Below are 21,986 nucleotides of genomic sequence, written 5' to 3'. Positions count from 1 at the left end.
CCTCAGCAGTCCAATCCCTGTACCTTTTGCAGAATATCAGACTGTGTGCAGAAGGACTCACACCTGCCTGCTGCCATTCCTGAGCAAGCTCTGTACTGGTGGTGCCCCGATCCCGCAGCTGAATCAACTTCAGGAGACGGTCCTGGCGCTTGCTGGACTTTCTTGGGTGCCCTGAAGCCTTCTTCACAACAATTGATCCGCTCTCCTTGAAGTTATTGATGATCCGATAAAGGGTTGATTAGGTGCAATCTTACTGGCAGCAATAGCCTTGCCTGTGAAGCCTTTTTTGTGCAAAGCAATGATGACGGCACGTGTTTCCTTGCAGGTAACCATGGGTGACAGAGGAAGAACAATGATTCCAAGCACCACCCTCCTTTTGAAGCTTCCAGTTTTGGGGGGGATTCAGTTCATTTGCATGGCAAAGAGGGACTTTGCAATTAATTACAATTCATCTGATCACTCTTCATAACATTCTGGAGTATATGCAAATTGCCATCATACAAACTGAGGCAACAGACTGAAAATTCATATTTGTGTCATTCTCAAAACTTTTGGCCACAACTGTACACACTTCCTTAAACATAAAATAAGTAAATAAGTAATTTTAAGTGGAAGTCCAAAACTTGTTTTTACATCGAAGACACAAAGCACATCAGTAAAATCTCCCCGTTGTCGAAAGGGTTCGACACCTGCTGTTTAAATGGACCAATTTCTTATTTAGACGTTCACAGATTTTCAACATTTTGACTATCGCTGATGTCATATTTTGGGTAAAGTAAAAAATAAAGTGAAATATTTGGGAAAATGTTCCTAAAACTGAGAGTAACTACAATAAACAAAAATATTAACGCAACATGTAAAGTGTTGGATGTTTCATGAGCTGAAAAAAAAGATTGCAGAATTTTTTACATCCCTGTTAGTGAAAATGTATTCTTTGCCAAGATAATCCATCCACCTGACAGGTGTGACATATCAAGCTGATTAAACAGCATGATCATTACACAGGTGCACCTTGTGCTGGGGAGAATAAAAGGCCACTAAAATGTGCAGTTCTGTCACACAACACAATGCCACAGATGTCTCAAGTTTTGAGGGAGCGTGCAATTGGCATGCTGACTGCAGGAATATCCACTGGAGCTGTTACCAGATAATTGAATGTTAAATTCTCTACCAGAAGCCGCCTCCAACGTCATTTTAGAGAATTTGGCAGTACATCCAACTGGCCTCACAACCACAGAACACATGTAACGACGTCAGCCCAGGACCTCCACATCGTCTGAGACCAGCCACCCGAGTTGTATTTCTCTTTGTAATGAAGCCCTTTTGTGGGGAAAAACTCATTCTGATTGCCCTCCAGGGCCCACCAATGGCTGCGCCCCTGCCCAGTTATGTAAAGTCCATAGATTAGGGCCTCATTTATTTATTTACAATCACTTACTCATATAAATTGTAAATCGTTGTTTATATTTTGGTTCAGTATACACACACACACAGTGCATTCGTTAAAAACTTCTCTAGGATAGGGGGCAGCATTTTTACGTTTGGATGAAAAGCATATCCAAATTCAACTGCCAGCTACTCATCCCCAGAAGATAAGAGGTGCATATTATTAGTTGATTTGGATGGAAAACACTCTGAAGTTTCTAAAACTGTTTGAATCATGTCTGTGAGTATAACAGAACTTATTTAGCAGGCGAAACCCTGAGGACAAACCATTCAGTTTTTTTTAATTTTTTTTAGGTCACTTTCTTTTCAATTAGATTTCATTGGGAATCCAGATTTCTAAGGGACCTTCTTGCAGTTCCTACCGCTTCCACTGGATGTCAACAGTCTTTAGAAATTGGTTGAGGTTATTCCTTTGTGTAATGAAGAAGTACGGCCATCTTGAAGGAGGGTCACTCGAAGTGTCCTGTTTGTTAGAAGCGTGTGACCAGAAAGCTAGCTACAGTTTGTTTTCCTCCTGTATTGAACACAGATCATCCCGTCTTCAATTTTATCGATTATTTACGTTTAAAAAAAACTAAAGTTGTATTACAAAAGTGTGAAATGTTTTGGCAAAGTTTACAGGTAACTTTTGAGATACTTTGTAGTCACGTTGCGCAAGTTGGAACCGGTGTTTTTATGGATCAAACGTGCCAAATAAATTGACATTTTGGATATATATCGACGGAATTAATTGAACAAAGGGACCATTTGTGATGTTTATGGGACATATTGGAGTGCCAACAAAAGAAGCTCGTCAAAGGTAAGGCATGAATTATATTTCTATTTTTGCGTTTTGTGTCGCGCCTGCAGGGTTGAAATATGCTTCTCTCTCTTTGTTTACTATGGTGCTATCCTCAGATAATAGCATCGTTTGCTTTCGCCGAAAAGCCTATTTGAAATCTGACATGTTGGCTGGATTCACAACAAGTGTAGCTTTAATTTGGTATATTGCATGTGTGATTGAATGAAAGTTTGATATTTATAGTATTTTAGTTGAATTTGGCACTCTGCATTTTTACTGGCTTATGGCCAGGTGGGAGGCTAGCGTCCCACATATCCCAGAGAGGTTAAGTATTTAGACCCCATCACCTTTTCCAAATGTTGTTACATTTCAGCATTATTCTCAAATTGATTCAATTGTTTCCCCCCCCTCGTCAATCTAAACTCAGCAAAAAAAAGAAACGTCCTCTCACTGTCAACTGCTTTTATTTTCAGCAAACTTAACATGTGTAAATATTTGTTGGAACATAACAAGATTCAATAACAGACATAAACTGAACAAGTTCCACAGACATGTGACTAACTGAAATTGAATAATGTGTCCCTGACCAAAGTGGGGGGGGTCAAAATAAAAAGTAAGTCAGTATCTGTGGTGGCCACCAGCTGCATTAAAGGAGGCCTGTAGCTTCTAATGATGAATTACTATGGAGTCTGATGCTTTAAATGAGAAGTTTAACCAAAATCCAGAAACTCATAAGTGATTCCATACATTGAAATAATCCAGTGGATTATTTCCCTCTCCCTGTAGTGCTGTACTGAAACAGCTGCAAAACGTGACTCGTGACGTTGCTGGATGCGGACCTCGCTCTGCTGCTTTGCCAGTTAATTTGTTATTTTATTACAGCTTTGGCCTTTGTCTTTCACCTGGAGTTGTTTATTTATGTCTGAGAAAAAAACAATTTTCAACATAAAACATATACAAAATAAACCCAGCAAAAACAATTACGGGTCTTTTTCAGGACCCTGTTTTACAAAGAATATTCGTAAAAATCCAAATAATGTCACAGATCTTCATTGTAAAGGGTTGAAACACTGTTTCCCATGCTTGTTCAATGAACCAAAAACGATTAATGAACATGCACCTGTGGAACGGTCGTTAAGACACAAACAGCTTACAGACGGTAGGCAATTAAGGTCACAGTTATGAAAACTTAGGACTCTAAAGAGGCCTTTCTACGGACTCTGAAAAACACAGAAAAAAAGATGCCCAGGGTCCCTGCTCATCTGCGTGAACGTGCCTTAGGCATGCTGCAAGGAGGCATGAGGACTGCAGATGTGGCCAGTGCAATAAATTACAATGTCCGTACTGTGAGACGCCTAAGACAGCGCTACAGGGAGACAGGACGGACAGCTTATCGTCCTCGCAGTGGCAGACCACGTGTAAAAACACCTGCACAGGATCGGTACATCGGAACATCACACCTACAGGTACAGGATGGCAACAACTGCCCAAGTTACACCAGGAACGCACAATCCCTCCATCGGTGCTCAGACTAGAGGTCGACCGATTATGATTTTTCAACGCCGATACCGATTATTGGAGGACCAAAAAAGCCGATACCGATTAATCGGCCGATTTTTATTTATTTATTTGTAATACTGAAAATTACAACAATACTGAAGGAACACTTATTTTAAGTTAATATAATACATCAATACAATCAATTTAGCCTCAAGTAAATAATGAAACATGTTAAATTTGGTTTAAATTATGCAAAAACAAAGTGTTGGAGAAGAAAGTAAAAGTGCAATATGTGCTATGTAAGAAAGCTAACGTTTCAGTTCCTTGCTCAGAACATGAGAACATATGAAAGCTGGTGGTTCCTTTCAACATGAGTCTTCAATATTCCCAGGTAAGAAGTTTTAGGTTGTAGTTATTATAGGAATTATAGGACTATTTCCCTCTATACCATTTGTATTTCATTAACCTTTGACTATTGGATGTTCTTATAGGCACTTTAGTATTGCAAGTGTAACAGTATAGCTTCCGTCCCTCTCCTCGCTCCTCCCTGGGCTCGAACCAGCAACACAACGACTACAGCCACCATCGAAGCAGCGCTACTGTAATAAATATCATTTATTATAACACAAGCATATTTGCTATTACATTGTTATAACTAACTTCTTTCCAAACAGGGTTTCTCACAAACTCATTAGCAGATACTGAGACCCACACACACCCAGAGACAGATGGCTGACACAGGCCTTTTCATAAAAACTGATAAGAAAAGGGTGCCTGGTACTGCATATCACAGAAACTGAGACACACACATACCCAAGGACAGAGGGCTGACGTAAACCTTTCATAAACACTGATTAAAATAGGAACATCTACGCACACACCTAATCTCCTGTTTTAGCTGAACATTTCTGAAGACAAAGAAATCTACTCAGAGCCAATGAGACAGTGATACTAGCCTGAAGGGGACCTCGCCCAACTCATCAGGACCAACCAGAGGACAAGAACTTCCAGACTCAACCTACTTTCTATCTTTGTATAAAATGTATATGCACTCTGTTATCTGGGCTTCTTTCAGAGAGTTCCATTTGAGCTTGATGAAAGGGCCCGTGCTATTTCAGATATCTTTACACTTTAATAAACTGCCTTATATCATACCTTATCCACCTGGTCCAGCATCTCAACTTGGTCTCACTCTTCTAGTAAATGTATCATCAACACTACCCATGCAGAGCAAGGGGAACAACTACTAGAAGGCTCAGAGCGAGTGACGTTTAAAACGCTATTAGCGCGCGCTAACTAGCTAGCCATTTCACTTCGGTTACACCAGCCTCATCTCGGGAGTTGATAGGCTTGAAGTCATAAACAGCGCAATGCTTGACGCACAACGAAGAGCTGCTGGTAAAACGCACGAAAGTGCTTTTTGAATGAATGTTTGCGCGCCTGCTTCTGCCTACCACCGTTCAGTCAGAAACTTAGATACTTGTATGCTTAGTCAGATTATATGCAACGCAGGACACGCTAGATAATACCTAGTAATATCATCAACCATGTGTAGTTAACTAGTAGTTATGATTGATTGTTTTTTATAAGATAAGTTTAATGCTAGCTAGCAACTTACCTTGGCTTACTGCATTTGCGTAACAGGCAGTCTCCTTGTGGAGTGGAACGAGAGAGAGGCAGGTCGTTATTGCGTTGGACTAGTTAACTGTAAGGTTGCGAGATTGGATCCCCCGGGCTGACAAGGTGAAAATCTGTCGTTCTGCCCCTGAACAAGGCAGTTAACTCACCGTTCCTAGGCCGTCATTGAAAATAAGAATGTGTTCTTAACTGACTTGCCTAGTTAATTAAAGGTAGCAAAAAAAAAAATTGGGCAAATCGGCGCCCAAAAATACCGATTTACGATTATGAAAACTTGAAATCGGCCCTAATTAATCGGCCATTCCGCTTAATCGGTCGACCTCTAGCTCAGACTGTCCGCAATTGAATGAGAGAGGCTGGACTAAGGGCTTGTAGTCCTGTTGAAAAGGCAGGTCCTCACCAGACATCACCGGCAACAACGTCGCCTCTGGGCACAAACCCACCGTCACTGGACCAGACAGGACTGGCAAAAAGTGCTTTTCACTGACAAGTCGCGGTTTTATCTCCAGGGGTGATGGTCGGATTCGCGTTTATCGTCGGATTCGCGTTTATCGTCGAAGGAGGGGATTTGTAGGTGGAGGGGCCGTCATAGTCTGGGGCGGTGTGTCACAGCATCATCAGACTGAGCTTGTTGTCATTGCAGGCAATCTCAACGGTGTGCGTTACAGGGAAGACATCCTCCTCCCTCATGTGGTACCCTTCATGCAGGGTCATCCTGACATGACCCTCCAGCATGACAATGCCACCAGTCATACTGCTCCTTCTGTGCGTGATCTCCTGCAAGACCGGAATGTCAGTGTTCTGCCATGGCCAGCGAAGAGCCCGGATCTCAATCCCATTGCGCACGTCTGGGACCTGTTGGATCGGAGGGTGAGAGCTAGGGCCATTCCCCCCAGAAATGTCCGGGAACTTGCAGGTGCCTTGGTGGAAGAGTGGGGTAACATCTCACAGCAAGTACTGTCAAATCTGGTGCAGTCCATGAGGAGGAGATGCACTGCAGTACTTAACCTGTTTGGGATAAGGGGGCAGCATTTTCACGTTCGGATGAAAAGCATGCCCAGAGCAAACTTCCTGCTACTCAGGCCCAGAAGCTAATATATGCATATTATTAGTAATATTGGATAGAAAACACTCTGAAGTTTCTAAAACTGTTTGAATTATGTCTGTGTGTATAACAGAACTCATATGGCAGGCAAAAACCTGAGAAAAATTCAACCAGGAAGTTGGAAATCTGAGGTTTGTAGCTTTCAACTCATTGCCTATCGAATGTACAGTGTCTATGGGGTCATATTGCACTTCCTAAGGCTTCCACTAGATGTCAACAGTCTTAGAACATTGTTTGAGGCTTCTACTGTGAAGGAGGGGGGAATGAGAGCTGTTTCAACCAGAGGTCTGCCAGAGTGGCATGAGCTGATCACGCGCCTAAACGTGAGAGCGACCTGCGTCCCATTGCAATTCTAAAGACAAAGGAATTCTCTGGTTGGAACATTATTGAAGATTTATGTTAAAAACATCCTAAAGATTGATTCTATACATCGTTTGACATGTTTCTACGAACTGTAATATACATGTTTGAACTTTTCATCCGAACTTCCGCCTGGACTTGCCCGCGCCTCGTGAGTTTGGATTTGTTTACCAAACGCGCTAACAAAAGGAGGTATTTGGACATAAATGTTGGACTTTATCAACAACAAACATTTATTGTTGAACTGGGATTCCTGGGAGTGCATTCTGATGAAGATCATCAAAGTGAATATTTAAAACGCTATTTCTGACTCAACAACATGGCGGGTATCTGCATGGCTTGTGTCTGAGCGCCGTACTCGGATTATTGCATGGTTTGCTTTTTCCGTAAAGCTTTTTTGAAATCTGACAGAGCGGTTGCATTAAGGAGAAGTATATCTATAATTCTGTGCATAATACTTGTATCAACTTTTATAAGTTTATTATGAGTATTTCTGTAAATTGATGTGCCTCTGAAAATTTGCCGGATGTTTTCGATGCACAACATTACTGACCATAAAGCGCCAATGTAAACTGAGATATTTGGATATAAATATGAACTTAATCGAACAAAACATACATGTATTGTGTAACATGAAGTCCTATAAGTGCCATCTGATGAAGATCATCAAAGGTTAGTGATAAATTAAATTTAATCTATATTTCTGCTTTTTGTGACTCCTCTCTTTGGCTGGAAAATGGCTGTGTGTTTTTGTGACTAGGCTCTGACCTAACATAATTATATGATGTGCTTTCGCTGTAAAGCTTTTTTGAAATTGGACACGATGGGTAGATTAACAAGAAGTTAAGCTTTAATTTGGTGTATTGCACTGGTGAATGCATCAAAAAAATATTTTGGAATTTAGTGCTCTGCCTTTTCAGCGGAATGTTGTCGAGGGGTTCCACTAGCCATAAGAAGTTTTAAGACTCCATAATGTATCATCATTAGCTGCTACAGTCCTCCTTCAAGACTCCATAATGTATCATCATTAGATGCTACAGGCTACAAATCAACAATGGGTGTAATATGAATCTTTACCACTTGCTCTGTAATATGAGTAGTATTCGGATTTCATTCAAACATTTCTTACATGAATATTGAAAATATAAATGTTGATTTTTGTATACATTGTTGAATATAATATACTGTAAGGGTATATCAGTTCCAGGAGCTCTGCTCTGCTAGAAGTTAACTTCTTGTCACTATAGGGTGTGCTGTTTCGACTTAGCGAAAATTGGTCTCCAAATTAAACTGCCTAGTGCTCAATTCTTGCTCGTACAATATGCATATTATTACTACTATTGGATAGAAAACACTCTCTAGTTTCTAAAACCGTTTGAATTATGTCTGTGGGTGGGACAGAACTCCTTCTACAGCAAAAATCCTGACATGACTTGCGAAGGTCTGAGAATTATGCTCTGATCTGGGTTCAGTTTTAAAGTCTGTGTATATCCTATGGCTGGAAATGAACTGCACCCGCCTTCCCCTGGATGTCAGTAACCAATGAGAAGTGGAATGGTCTGTCTACGTAGCTGTCCGAGGTTATAAAGCCAGAAGGAACGAGAGTAACTTTCTTTTCCTCGTTCGTAATGGTGCAAGAACTCAGGATGAAATTTTGGAACGCTCAGTTATCGACCAGAGATGTATCCGTCTGTAATTTAATTAAATATAGGTGTTAGAAACATCATAACGATGTTATATGAAACCGATTTATATCAGTTTATGCGAGTATATTGCTATTTTTCTGAATTTCCTTAGTATTTCGTTTGAGGATTTGGACATGTGTGTGCGACATAGCAGCTAATTCCAAAGGTGAAGAGGACGTTTTACAACAAAGCAACTATTCTTTTGAAGAAAGGACACATTGCCCAAGATACTGATGGAAGCTCGTCCAAAAGTAGGAACTATTTATGATGTTATTCCGTATTTATGTGGAAAAATGTAATAGTGTTTGCTCGCCGTTTTGCAGGCACTGGTCTGGCTGCAACGCACACTATATGTCTAGTAACGTTAATTTTAAAAATCTAACATAGCGATTGCATTAAGAACTAATTTATCTTTCGATTGTTGTCCAACTTATATTTTTTTGTCAAGTTTATGAATAGTATTTTTATTAGAATAGGCGCTAATCCAAGATGGCGCCGGCCAGAATGCATGCAATGTTTGTACTGATTACATAGTATAACCACGATTTATGCTGCTAAATATGCACATTTTCGAACAAAAGCTATATGCATTGTGTAATATGATGTTACAGGACTGTCATCTGATGAAGTATATCAAGGTTAGTAAAATTATATATCTTTTGTTGGGTTGTTACGATCGCTAACATTTACAGCTGGTAAATGCGGTTGTGATTCTGGCTATTGTGGTCATATAATGCTATATTGTGTTTTCGCTGTAAAACACTTAGACAATCTGAAATATTGTCTGGATTCACAAGATCTGTGTCTTTCGATTGCTGTAGGCTGTGTATTTTTCAGAAGTGTTTTATGATGAGTAATTATAATTTGCCGTCGGTCTCTGTAATTATTCCGGCTGCTTCCAACGCTATTTCAGATTGCAGCTGCAATGGTAAACTGTGATTTATACCTGAAAAATGCAAATTTTCAAAAAAAAACTATCCTATACCATAAATATGTTATCAGACTGTCATCTTATGAAGTTGTTTCTTGGTTAGTGGCTATATATATCTTTATTTAGTCGAATTAGTGATAGCTACTGATGCAGGAAAAAAATGGTGGAGAAAAAAAGTTGTGTCTTTTGCTATCAGTGGTTAGCTAATAGATTTACATATTGTGTCTTCCCTGTAAAACATTTTAAAAATCAGAAATGATGGCTGGATTCACAGGATCTGTATCTTTTATCTGTTGTCTTGGACTTGTGATTTAATGATATTTAGATGCTACTATTTACTTGTGACGCTATGCTAGGCTATGCTAGTCAGCTTTTTTACTGTGGGGGGTGCTCCCGGATCCGGGTTTAGTAGCCGGATCCGGGTTTAGTAGCCGTGAAAGGTTAAAGTCATGGGCCATTATATACAGAGAAATTGTGGCGAAATCCTGCATGGAGCCTTCACCATGCGCTGTCACTTTAAGAGCTTTAGATCTTCTTTAGAAAGAGTTTCATGCTGGTTTTTGGAAAAATGAGACAGAAATTGTAGCTTTTCTAGGTGGCTCCCATTTTGGCTGTATTGTTTCCAAGCGCGTGGAAGAGAGCGCATTCTTTGGTATTTTTCTCCGGTAAAGACAATAACGATTCTCCGTCTTAAATTGTATTGTTTATTTACGTATTAGGGTACCTAAGGTTTGATTATAAACGTTGTTTGACTTGTTTGGAAAAGTTCATTAGTAACGTTTGGGATTCATTTTGTATGCATTTTGATGGAGGGAAACTGGGTGGATTATTGACTGAAGCGCGCCAGCTAAACTGAGTTTTTATGGATATAAAGAAGGACATTATCGAACAAAAGGACCATTTGTGATGTATCTGGGACCTGTTGGAGTACCAACAGAAGAAGATCAAAGGTAAGGCATTCATTATATCGCTATTTCTGACTTTCGTGGCGCACCTGCCTGGTTGAAATATGTTTTTCATGCTTTTGTACGCGGGGTGCTGGCCTCAGATAATCGCATGGTGTGCTTTCGCCTTAAAGCCTTTTTGAAATCTGACACAGCGGCTGGATTAACAAGAAGTTAAGCTTTATTTTGATGTATTACACTTGTGATTTTATGAAAGTTAAATATTTATAATTCTGTAGTTTGAATTTCGCGCTTTGCAATTTCACCGGATGTTGGCCAGGTGGGACGCTACCGTCCAGACACAGACTTCTGTCCATAAGAAGTTAGAGGGAGTTTGCGTGAGAGCTCATGTTTATTGTCGTTTGAATTGTATTGCTTTTTTGTGGGACTGTTTACATTTTAAGGCCTTTGTTGTCTATACACACACCCACCCACACACCCATGCATACCCCCCTGCACTCCACCACTGGGAGGTAATACAGATTATTGCAAATCCTCTAATGTTGATGATTGGGTTCTTTCTTGAGAATTGTTTCTATGAAGTTGCCATTAAATTGCTCTGCCATTATTATTGTATGAGGTATTATTGGTTGGGTTACCCCTGGGCTGTGACGGGCGTTTTATATGGTGGGTCTTATGTTCTCTCCCCACTGGCAATCTGGCCAACAGGCTCCACTCTAGTCTCTACTGGCTATCTGGCGAACAGGCTCCACTCTAGTCTCCACTGGCTATCTGGCCAACAGGCTCCACTCTATTCAGTATCTTCTGCTGATGTGTGCCTGGTAGCACTACTCTACTCTTTTCCTTTCAGCAGGTTAATACCTGCCTGGCGCCCCAACAAAATATTTATCTTTACGCTCCTCTAACAATACAGCTACAGAATTAGCATAGTAGGCCAATGTAACTTAAGGTTACCTGAAATATTTAGGACTAACTTATTCCTTGCAACCCATTCTGAAACTAACTTCAGCTCTTTGTCAAGTGTTGCTGTCATTTCAGTTGCTGTGGTAGCTGACGTGTATAGTGTTGAGTCATCCTCATACCTAGACACACTGGCTTTACCCAAAGCCAGTGGCATGTCGTTAGTAAAAATTGAAAAAAGTAAGGTGCCTAGACAGCTGCCATGGGGAATTCCTGATTCTACCTTGATTCTGTTGTACTGGCTTCCATTCTGGAACACCCTCTGTGTTCTGTTAGACAGGTAGCTTTTTATCCACAATATCAAATCAAATCAAATCAAATCAAATTTTATTAGTCACATACACATGGTTAGCAGATGTTAATGCGAGTGTAGCGAAATGCTTGTGCTTCTAGTTCCGACAATGCAGTAATAACCAACAGTAATCTAACCTAACAATTCCACACTACTACCTTACACACACACACAAGTGTAAGGGATAAAGAATATGTACATAAAGATATATGGATGAGTGGTGGTACAGAACGGCATGGCAGATGCAGTAGATGGTATAGAGTACGGTATATACATATGAGATGAGTACTGTAGGGTATGTAAACATAAAGTGGCATAGTTTAAAGTGGCTAGTGGTACATGTATTGCATAAAGATGGCAAGATGCAGTAGATGATATAGAGTACAGTATATATACATATGAGATGGGTAATGTAGGGTATGTAAACATTGTATTAAGTGGCATTGCTTAAAGTGGCTAGTGGTACATTTTTACATAATTTCCATCAATTCCCATTTTTAAAGTGGCTGGAGTTGAGTCAGTATGTTGGCAGCGGCCGCTAAATGTTAGTGGTGGCTGTTTAACAGTCTGATGGCCTTCAGATAGAAGCTGTTTTTCAGTCTCTCGGTCCCTGCTTTGATGCACCTGTACTGACCTCGCCTTCTGGATGATAGCGGGGTGAACAGGCAGTGGCTTGGGTGGTTGTTGTCCTTGATGATCTTTATGGCCTTCCTGTGACATCGGGTGGTGTAGGTGTCCTGGAGGGCAGGTAGTTTGCCCCTGGTGATGCGTTCTGCAGACCTCACTACCCTCTGGAGAGCCTTACGGTTGTGGGCGGAGCAGTTGCCGTACCAGGCGGTGATACAGCCCGACAGGATGCTCTCGATTGTGCATCTGTAGAAGTTTGTGAGTGCTTTTGGTGACAAGCCGAATTTCTTCAGCCTCCTGAGGTTGAAGAGGCGCTGCTGCGCCTTCTTCACAACGCTGTCTGTGTGGGTGGACCAGTTCAGTTTGTTCGTGATGTGTACACCGAGGAACTTAAAACTTTCCACCTTCTCCACTACTGACCCGTTGATGTGGATAGGGGGGTGCTCCCTCTGCTGTTTCCTGAAGTCCACAATCATCTCCTTTGTTTTGTTGACGTTGAGTATGAGGTTATTTTCCTGACACCACACTCCGAGGGCCCTCACCTCCTCCCTGTAGGCCGTCTCGTCGTTGTTGGTGATCAAGCCTACCACTGTAGTGTCATCCGCAAACTTGATGATTGAGTTGGAGGCGTGCATGGCCACGCAGTCGTGGGTGAACAGGGAGTACAGGAGAGGGCTCAGAACGCACCCTTGTGGGGCCCCAGTGTTGAGGATCAGCGGGGTGGAGATGTTGTTACCTACCCTCACCACCTGGGGGCGGCCCGTCAGGAAGTCCAGGACCCAGTTGCACAGGGCGGGGTCGAGACCCAGGGTCTCGAGCTTGATGACGAGTTTGGAGGGTACTATGGTGTTAAATGCTGAGCTGTAATCGATGAACAGCATTCTCACATGGGTATTCCTCTTGTCCAGATGGGTTAGGGCAGTGTGCAGTGTGGTTGCGATTGCGTCGTCTGTGGACCTATTGGGTCGGTAAGCAAATTGGAGTGGGTCTAGGGTGTCCGGTAGGGTGGAGGTGATATGGTCCTTGACTAGTCTCTCAAAGCACTTCATGATGACGGAAGTGAGTGCTACGGGGCGGTAGTCGTTTAGCTCAGTTACCTTAGCTTTCTTGGGAACAGGAACAATGGTGGCCCTCTTGAAGCATGTGGGAACAGCAGACTGGGATAAGGATTGATTGAATATGTCCGTAAACACACCAGCCAGCTGGTCTGCGCATGCTCTGAGGACGCGGCTGGGAATGCCGTCTGGGCCTGCAGCCTTGCGAGGGTTAACACGTTTAAATGTTTTACTCACCTCGGCTGCAGTGAAGGAGAGCCCGCAGGTTTTGGTAGGGGGCCGTGTCAGTGGCACTGTATTGTCCTCAAAGCGGGCAAAAAAGTTGTTTAGCCTGTCTGGGAGCAAGACATCCTGGTCCTCGACGGGGCTGGTTTTCTTTTTGTAATCCGTGATTGACTGTAGACCCTGCCACATACCTCTTGTGTCTGAGCTGTTGAATTTCGACTCGATTTTGTCTCTGTACTGAGACTTGGCCTGTTTGATTGCCTTGCGGAGAGAATAGCTACACTGTTTGTATTCGGTCATGCTTCCGGTCACCTTGCCCTGGTTAAAAGCAGTGGTTCGCGCTTTCAGTTTCACGCGAATGCTGCCGTCAATCCACGGTTTCTGGTTTGGGAATGTTTTTATCGTTGCTGTGGGTACGACATCGTCAATGCACTTCCTAATGAACTCGCTCACCGAATCAGCATATTCGTCAATATTGTTGTTGGACGCGATGCGGAACATATTCCAATCTGCGTGATCGAAGCAGTCTTGAAGCGTGGATTCAGATTGGTCGGACCAGCGTTGAACAGACCTGAGCGCGGGAGCTTGTTGTTTGAGTTTTTGTTTGTAGGCTGGAATCAACAAAATGGAGTCGTGGTCAGCTTTTCCGAAAGGGGGGCGGGGGAGGGCCTTATAAGCGTCGCGGAAATTAGTGTAACAATGGTCTAGTGTTTTTCCAGCCCTGGTAGCACAATCGATATGCTGATAGAATTTAGGGAGTTTTGTTTTTAGATTAGCCTTGTTAAAATCCCCAGCTACGATGAATGCAGCCTCAGGGTGTGTGGTTTCCAGTTTACAAAGAGTCAGATAAAGTTCGTTCAGGGCCATCGATGTGTCTGCTTGTGGGGGAATGTATACGGCTGTGATTATGATTGACGAGAATTCCCTTGGTAGATAATGCGGTCGACATTTGATTGTGAGGAGTTCTAGATCAGGTGAACAGAACGACTTGAGTTCTTGTGTGTTGTTATGATGATCACACCACTTCTCGTTAATCATAAGGCATACCCCCCCGCCCCTCTTCTTACCGGAAAGATGTTTGTTTCTGTCGGCGCGATGCATGGAGAAACCAGCTGGCTGCACCGACTCCGTTAGCGTCCCTTGAGTTAGCCATGTTTCCGTGAAGCAGAGCACGTTGCAATCCCTGATGTCTCTCTGGAATGCTACCCGTGCTCGGATTTCATCAACCTTATTGTCAAGAGACTGGACATTGGCGAGTAGTATGCTAGGGAGTGGAGCGCGATGTGCCCGTCTCCGAAGCCTGACCACGAGACCGCCACGTTTTCCCCTTTTTCGGCGTCGCACAGGGTCGCCGGCTGGGATCAGATCCATTGTATTGTGTGGAAGGCAAGACACTGGATCCGTTTCGGGAAAGTCATATTCCTGGTAGGAACGATGATGAGTTGACGTTAATCGTATATTCAGTAGTTCCTCCCGACTGTATGTAATGAAACCTAAGATTACCCGGGGTACCGATGTAAGAAATAACACGTAAAAAAACAAAATACTGCATATTTTCCAAGGGACACGAAGCGAGGCAGCCATCTCTTTCCGGCGCCGGAAGATATAGCAGGGGGTGTAAAGCCATAACAAGTTTTTCCAGCAGCAGGCTATGATCGCATTGTATCTGGTCAAACAATCTTTTCAAAAAGTGTAATGGTTGGTAACAGGCTGATTGGTCAGCAATTTCAGCCAGTAAAGGGTGCTTTACTATTCTTAGGTAGCGGAAAGACTTTTGCCTCCCTCCAGGCCTGAGGGAACATACTTTCTACTAGGCTTAAATTGAAGATATGGCAAATTGGAGTGGCAATGGCAAATTGGAGTGGCAATATCATCCACTATTCTCCTCAATCCTTTTCCATCCACGTTGTCAGACCCCGGTGACTTGTCATTGTTGATAGACAATTGTTTCACCTCTTCCACACTTACTTTACAGATTCAAAATTACAATGCTTGTCTTTCATAATTTGGTCCAATATACTTGGATGTGTAGTGTCAGCGTTTGTTGCTGGCATGTCATGCCTAAGTTTGCTAATCTTGCCAATTAAAAAATTATTCAAGTAGTTGGCAATATCAGTGGGTTTTGTGATGAATGAGCCATCTGATTCAATGAATGATGGAGCAGAGTTAGCCTTTTTGCCCAAAATTTCATTGAAGATGCTCCAAAGCTTTTTACAATCATTCTTTGTCATTTATCTTGGTTTTATAGTGTAGTAGTTCTTTTTATTCAGTTTAGTCACATGATTTCTCAATTTGCAATAAGTTTGCCAATCAAATAGCCAGACCTATTTGCCATCTCTTTTTTTGCCTCACTCTACACCAGGTATTCCCAAACTGGGGTACGCCAAATAAAAATGTGATTCACATGATCAAGCAGTCCATTTATATTTTCCAACGGGGCTATACATTTGGGTGACTTTTTTCTCTCACCTGAGTAGCCTCATTTCCCTGCCAAAAATAAAATTAAACCATTTAGAGTTCAGCGAAATAACAACACAATGTCAAATACAGGTAGCCTAATCAAATAGTTAACATCCAATCACATTAACCGTTACTCTCTCACGGGAATTCCACTAACGGTCCAAATGTAGCCAAACGTAGCTGCTGCTGATGTTGGTATCTGTACTGATGGAGCAAATGCCATGACAGGGAAACATAGTGGAGTGGTAACGCGCGTGCAAGCAGTTGCTCCCGACGCCACTTGGGTACACTGCAGCATCCACCGAGAGGCTCTTGCTGCCAAGAGAATATCTGACTGCTTGAAGACGTTTTGGACACTACAGTGAAAATGGTTAACTGAACTCCCGTGTATTTTCTGCACGATGCAATGATATGGGCAGCGACCATGTAGCGCTTTTACAAAATACAGAAGCGCGCTGATAATCAAGGGCGCAAAGTATTGACACATTTTAAATACAGACATAGACTGTGTGGAAAATTATTTTAGACTATTTTATTCTCTCCAATACAACATTGCAGAGTTATGTGCATCCTTTCAAGCACACCCTTCTCATTAACCTGTCTTGCAACCTTACAGTTAAGTAGTCCAATGCTCTAACACCTGATTACATTGCACTCCACGAGGAGCCTGCAGTAAGCTAAGGTAAGTTGCTAGCTTGCATTAAACTTATCTTATAAAAAACAATCAATCAATGACTGTCATTGCTCCATTGTGTACTTAACCATAAACATCAATGCCTTTCTTAAAATCAATACACAAGTATATATTTTTAAACCTGCATATTAAGCTAAGAGAAATCCAGGTTAGCAGGCAATATTAACCAGGTGAAATTGTGTCATTTCTCTTGCGTTCATTGCACGCAGTCAGGGTATATGCAACAGTTTGGGCCGCCTGGCTCTTTGCGAACTAATTTGCCAGAATTTTATGTAATTATGACATAACATTGAAGGTTGTGCAATGTAACAGGAATATTTAGACTCATGGACGCCACCCGTTAGATAAAATACGGAACGGAATAAACGTTTTGTTTTCGAGGTGATAGTTTCCGGATTAGTCAAAGGTATATGGTTTTGAGAGAAATAGTCGACGCGTTATAATTCCTGAAATAACTTGCGGCTGAACTTGAAAGGGGTTCTATCGTTATTTTACCGTTCATGTCTTCCATAGAGAATGTCTTGATCTACTTCAAATAAGGTCTGTGTTTCGTGGAGGAGCAGACTGACAGGGGACCATGCAGACAAGCTCTGCTATATGCACTACAACCTAAAACTTAACTGGGAATATTGAAGACCCATGAAAGCTGGTGGTTCGTTTTAACATATGTTCTCATGTTATTTGACACTAAATTGATTTTATTTATGTATTATATTAAGTTAAAATAAAAGTGTTCATTGTTCATTCAGTATTGTTGCAATTGTCAATATTACAAAAATGTGTGTTGGTGTATGATATACACTGCTCCAAAAAACAAAGGGAACAGGAAAATAACACATCCTAGATCTGAATGAATGAAATATTCTTATTAAATACTTTTTTCTTTACATAGTTGAATGTGCTGACAACAAAATCACACAAAAATGATCAATGGATATCAAATTTATCAACCCATGGAGGTCTGGATTTGGAGTCACACTCAAAATTAAAAGTGAAAAACCACACTACAGGCTGATCCAACTTTGATGTAATGTCCTTAAAACAAGTCAAAATGAGGCTCAGTAGTGTGTGTGGCCTCCCCGTGCCTGTATGACCTCCCTACAACGCCTGGGCATGCTCCTGATGAGGTGGCGGATGGTCTCCTGAGGGATCTCCTCCCAGACCTGGACTAAAGCATCCGCCAACTCCTGGACAGTCTGTGGTGCAACGTGGCGTTGGTGGATGGAGCGAGACATGATGTCCCAGATGTGCTCAATTGGATTCAGGTCTGGGGAACGGGCAGGCCAGTCCATAGCATCAATGCCTTCCTCTTGCAGGAACTGCTGACACACTCAAGCCACATGAGGTCTAGCATTGTCTTGCATTAGGAGGAACCCAGGGCCAACCGCACCAGCATATGGTCTCACAAGAGGTCTGAGGATCTCATCTTACATTTACATTTAAGTCATCTTGGTACCTAATGGCAGTCAGGCTACCTCTGGCGAGCACATGGAGGGCTGTGCGCCCCCCCAAAGAAATGCCACCCCACACCATGACTGACCCACCGCCAAACTGGTCATGCTGGAGGATGTTGCAGGCAGCAGAACGTTCTCCACGGCGTCTCCAGACTCTGTCACGTCTGTCACGTGCTCAGTGTGAACCTGCTTTCATCTGTGAAGAACACAGGGCGCTAGTGGCGAATTTGCCAATCTTGGTGTTCTCTGGCAAATGCCAAACGTCCTGCACGGTGTTGGGCTGTAAGCACAACCCCCACCTGTAGACGTCGGGCCCTCATACCACCCTCATGGAGTCTGTTTCTGACCGTTTGAGCAGACACATGCACATTTGTGGCCTGCTGGAGGTCATTTTGCAGGGCTCTGGCAGTGCTCCTCCTGCTCCTCCTTGCACAAAGGCGGAGGTAGCGGTCATGCTGCGGTCATGCTGCTGGGTTGTTGCCCTCCTACGGCCTCATCCACGTCTCCTGATGTACTGGCCTGTCTCCTGGTAGCGCCCCCATGCTCTGGACACTACGCTGACAGACACAGCAAACCTTCTTGCCACAGCTCGCATTGATGTGCCATCCTGGATGAGCTGCACTACCTGAGCCACTTGTGTGGGTTGTATACTCCGTCTCATGCTACCACTAGAGTGAAAGCATTCAAAAGTGACCAAAACATCAGCCAGGAAGCATAGGAACTGAGAAGTGGTCTGTGGTCACCACCTGCAGAACCACTCCTTTATTGTTGGTGTCTTGCTAATTGCCTATAATTTCCACCGGTTGTCTATTCCAATTGCACAACAGCATGTGAAATTTATTGTCAATCAGTGTTGCTTCCGAAGTGGACAGTTTGAATTCACAGAAGTGTGATTGACTTGGAGTTACATTGTGTTGTTAAAGTGTTCCCTTTATTTTTTTGAGCAGTATATATAATATATATATATATATTAATTTTTTTTAAATCGGTATCGGCTTTTTTTGTCCTCCAATAATCGGTATCGGCGTTGAAAAATCATAATCGGTCGACCTCTAATAGGAAGAGCTGGGTTTTGACAAACTCACACTCATTCTTATGTTTAATAAATGTATCGTATAGTGTGTGTGTGTGACCGGCTTACAATGATGGCAATACACAACATTTGAGAGTGCGCTGACCCTGGTGCAAGAGGGGGTACAGCTGGAGGTTGAATGTTTGAAGGGGTATCAGACTATAAAACGTTTGGGAACCACTGCTCTACACCATACCATTTTTCTATTCCTCATCAATCCACGTGGATTTAACCGTTTTTACAGTCATTTTCTTATCGGGTGCATGCTTATTAGTAACTGGGATAAGCAATTTCATAAATGTGTCAAGGGCAGCGTCTGGTTGCTCATCATTACACACCACGGACCAACAAATATTATTTACATCAAAAACATAGGAATCACTACAAAACGTATTGTATGACCTCTTTTACACAATATTAGGCCCAGCCTTTGGAACTGTGGTTTTCCTAGATATGGCTACTATATTGTGATCACTACATCTGATGGATCTGGAAATTGCTTTAAAACACATTTCTGCAGCATTAGTAAAGATATGATCAAAACATGATGATTTCATTCCTCTACTGTTTGTAACTACCCTGGTAGGTTTATTGATAACCTGAACAAGATTGACGGCACTGGTTACAGTTTGAAGCTTTCTCTTGAGTGGGCAGCCTGATCACAGCTTTCCTCCAGTATTAGTTAATTAATTACCAGTGTCTGGAGTTTAGTTTTCCTGTTCTACAGTCTTATAAAGATAGGGGGGTTGACTGGGACAGGCAATGTAACATCCATAATATTTTGAGAAAATGTTTTTGAAAAACGAGCACCTTACATAGGATCATCTTATAACTGTCTCTCTAAAGCTACCTTTCATCAAGGTTTTATATGATCTATTGGTTTCTCTCTTTTAAATGGCAGAATCCTTTTTCAGTGTTATGATATTCATAACATCCATATCCACCAGTCTATCTTCCTGTCAACAAACAGAACTCGGCTGGTTGTCCTGGTAAAAGATACCAGTCTATCTTCCTGTCAACTAACAGAACTCTGCTGGTAGTCCTGGTAACAGATACCAGTGGGCAGATCTATTGTATTTGTTCAAACTAAACTACAGCACTTACTTTGATGTGTCAAATCTGATCCTTTCTTCTCTCCTCCTTGTCTCACAGTTCCACTCAGCCCCGTTGTTTTCCTGCAGTCCACCAGCTGCACAGACAACCTCTTTATACCCAGCAGTAAGGTGCTACCGGGAGAGGCACGTAACGGGGACTCCAGGAGGGAGGAAGGGCTAGCGTTGTCCTGGTAACCATAAAGAGGGGACACAGACACATCATTATGGATGCTGATGTCACTGTTGTTATGAAGTGCTTTACAGAAACCCAGCCCAGACCCCGATAGAGCAAGCTGTATGCTAGACCAGACTAAGCTGTACCATCTGGTGTTCTGATCTGGAGAGACTCTTCTCTGCCTCGTCAGCATCAGGATGTTGTTGAGGCTCCCCAGAGTATCCAAGATAGTCATGTCTCTCTCCTGTGTGAATGAGAACATCAAACAGACGGTAAATTTATGAACTTCAATTGCAATCACAGAGTCTAACAAGAGGCATGAATATGTCTAAAAAGGGCCTAAAATGGCCACTTCATCATGATTTTATAAAATAATGTTTGTGTTGCAAATGTGAAAGGGTAGTTTCACGAAATGGGTGCCTTTTGTGTCCCTTGGATATTTAATGTACAACATATGCAACAATATTGAATTTGAAAAGCCTGCTATATTAGATGAGGTGCACTTTAATGTCGACCACATGGAGAATTCGATTAATCTCATTTAAAAGTCCCAAAAATATATGTACCAACAGCAGATGGCCCCTGAAACAATTCCTACAGTACAGAACAACATATTCAAGTGTAGAACTTCAGTAGAATGCCCCTTTAAAACCCCACATTAGTTCAACAACAGTTTGTGCCCCTGTTTAAGACAGTACTCACTGGTAGTAATCTGATATTCTGTCTCCTCCTCTTTCACTCCCAAAACGTCTTCCTGCTTCACCTTTATTGAGATAGCATCCTCTTCCTCTCTAAAAGTTTCTTCCTCTTCTTTCACTATAACAGCCTCCTCTTCTTTCACTGTAACAGCCTCCTCTTCTTTCACTGTAACAGCCTCCTCTTCTTTCACTGTAACAGCCTCCTCTTCTTTCACTGTAACAGCCTCCTCTTCTTCCACTGTAACAGCCTCCTCTTCTTTCACCATAACAGCCTCCTCTTCTTTCACCATAACAGCCTCCTCTTCTTTCACTGTAACAGCCTCCTCTTCTTTCACTATACCAGCCTCCTCTTCTTTCACTGTTACAGCCTCCTCTTCTTTCACTGTAACAGCCTCCTCTTCTTTCACTGTAACAGCCTCCTCTTCTTTCACTGTAACAGCCTCATCTTCCACGACATTGTTCAGTCCCAGAGCTTCTTTCTCCATACAGCAGACCCCCTCTTCTTTAGCAGGGGAGGAGTAGTTTAGTGAGCTCATGGTCGGGGATGTTAGCTAGTTAGTTAGCATTAGCGACTAGCCTAGTGCTAGGCTCAGTATCAATCTTAAACAAGTTTGCAAATTGAACAAGCAAATTAGGTTAAGGGTCATCAGTTGATAAGTCAACAGAAATGTGTTTAAAACACTGAGATTAGCTAATGTACATTAACACGGTGTAACGCTTCAATCTTTCAGTTTTATGTTGGCTAGCAAGCTACCGAGGCGGTTGAAAGAGTAGCCGTGTTGTTGTTCCTGAAGAAGCGTCCCGTTCAGTAAATTATACGTCACACAAG

General features: G+C 42.3%; 1 protein-coding gene across 1 annotated transcript in view; it reads right to left on the bottom strand.

The window, feature by feature from the left end:
- LOC129844887 (zinc finger protein 436-like) overlaps positions 1-21,986 on the bottom strand; it is a 28,152-nt gene extending 6,166 nt beyond the window's left edge. Inside the window, exons 1-3 of the mRNA XM_055913057.1 lie at positions 21,162-21,986; positions 20,606-20,703; positions 20,295-20,472 (exon numbers count right to left, since the gene is read on the bottom strand). Coding sequence (XP_055769032.1) covers positions 20,295-20,472; positions 20,606-20,703; positions 21,162-21,693 — 808 coding nt within the window. The 5' untranslated portion in view covers positions 21,694-21,986. The remainder of the gene's footprint in view (positions 1-20,294; positions 20,473-20,605; positions 20,704-21,161) is intronic.

The sequence above is a fragment of the Salvelinus fontinalis genome, unplaced genomic scaffold (genome assembly GCF_029448725.1).
Source record: "Salvelinus fontinalis isolate EN_2023a unplaced genomic scaffold, ASM2944872v1 scaffold_0246, whole genome shotgun sequence".
In the NCBI taxonomy this organism is placed as follows: Eukaryota; Metazoa; Chordata; class Actinopteri; order Salmoniformes; family Salmonidae; genus Salvelinus; species Salvelinus fontinalis.
Note: the sequence above shows the minus strand (reverse complement) of the source record. Positions and strands in the feature narration are given on the sequence as shown.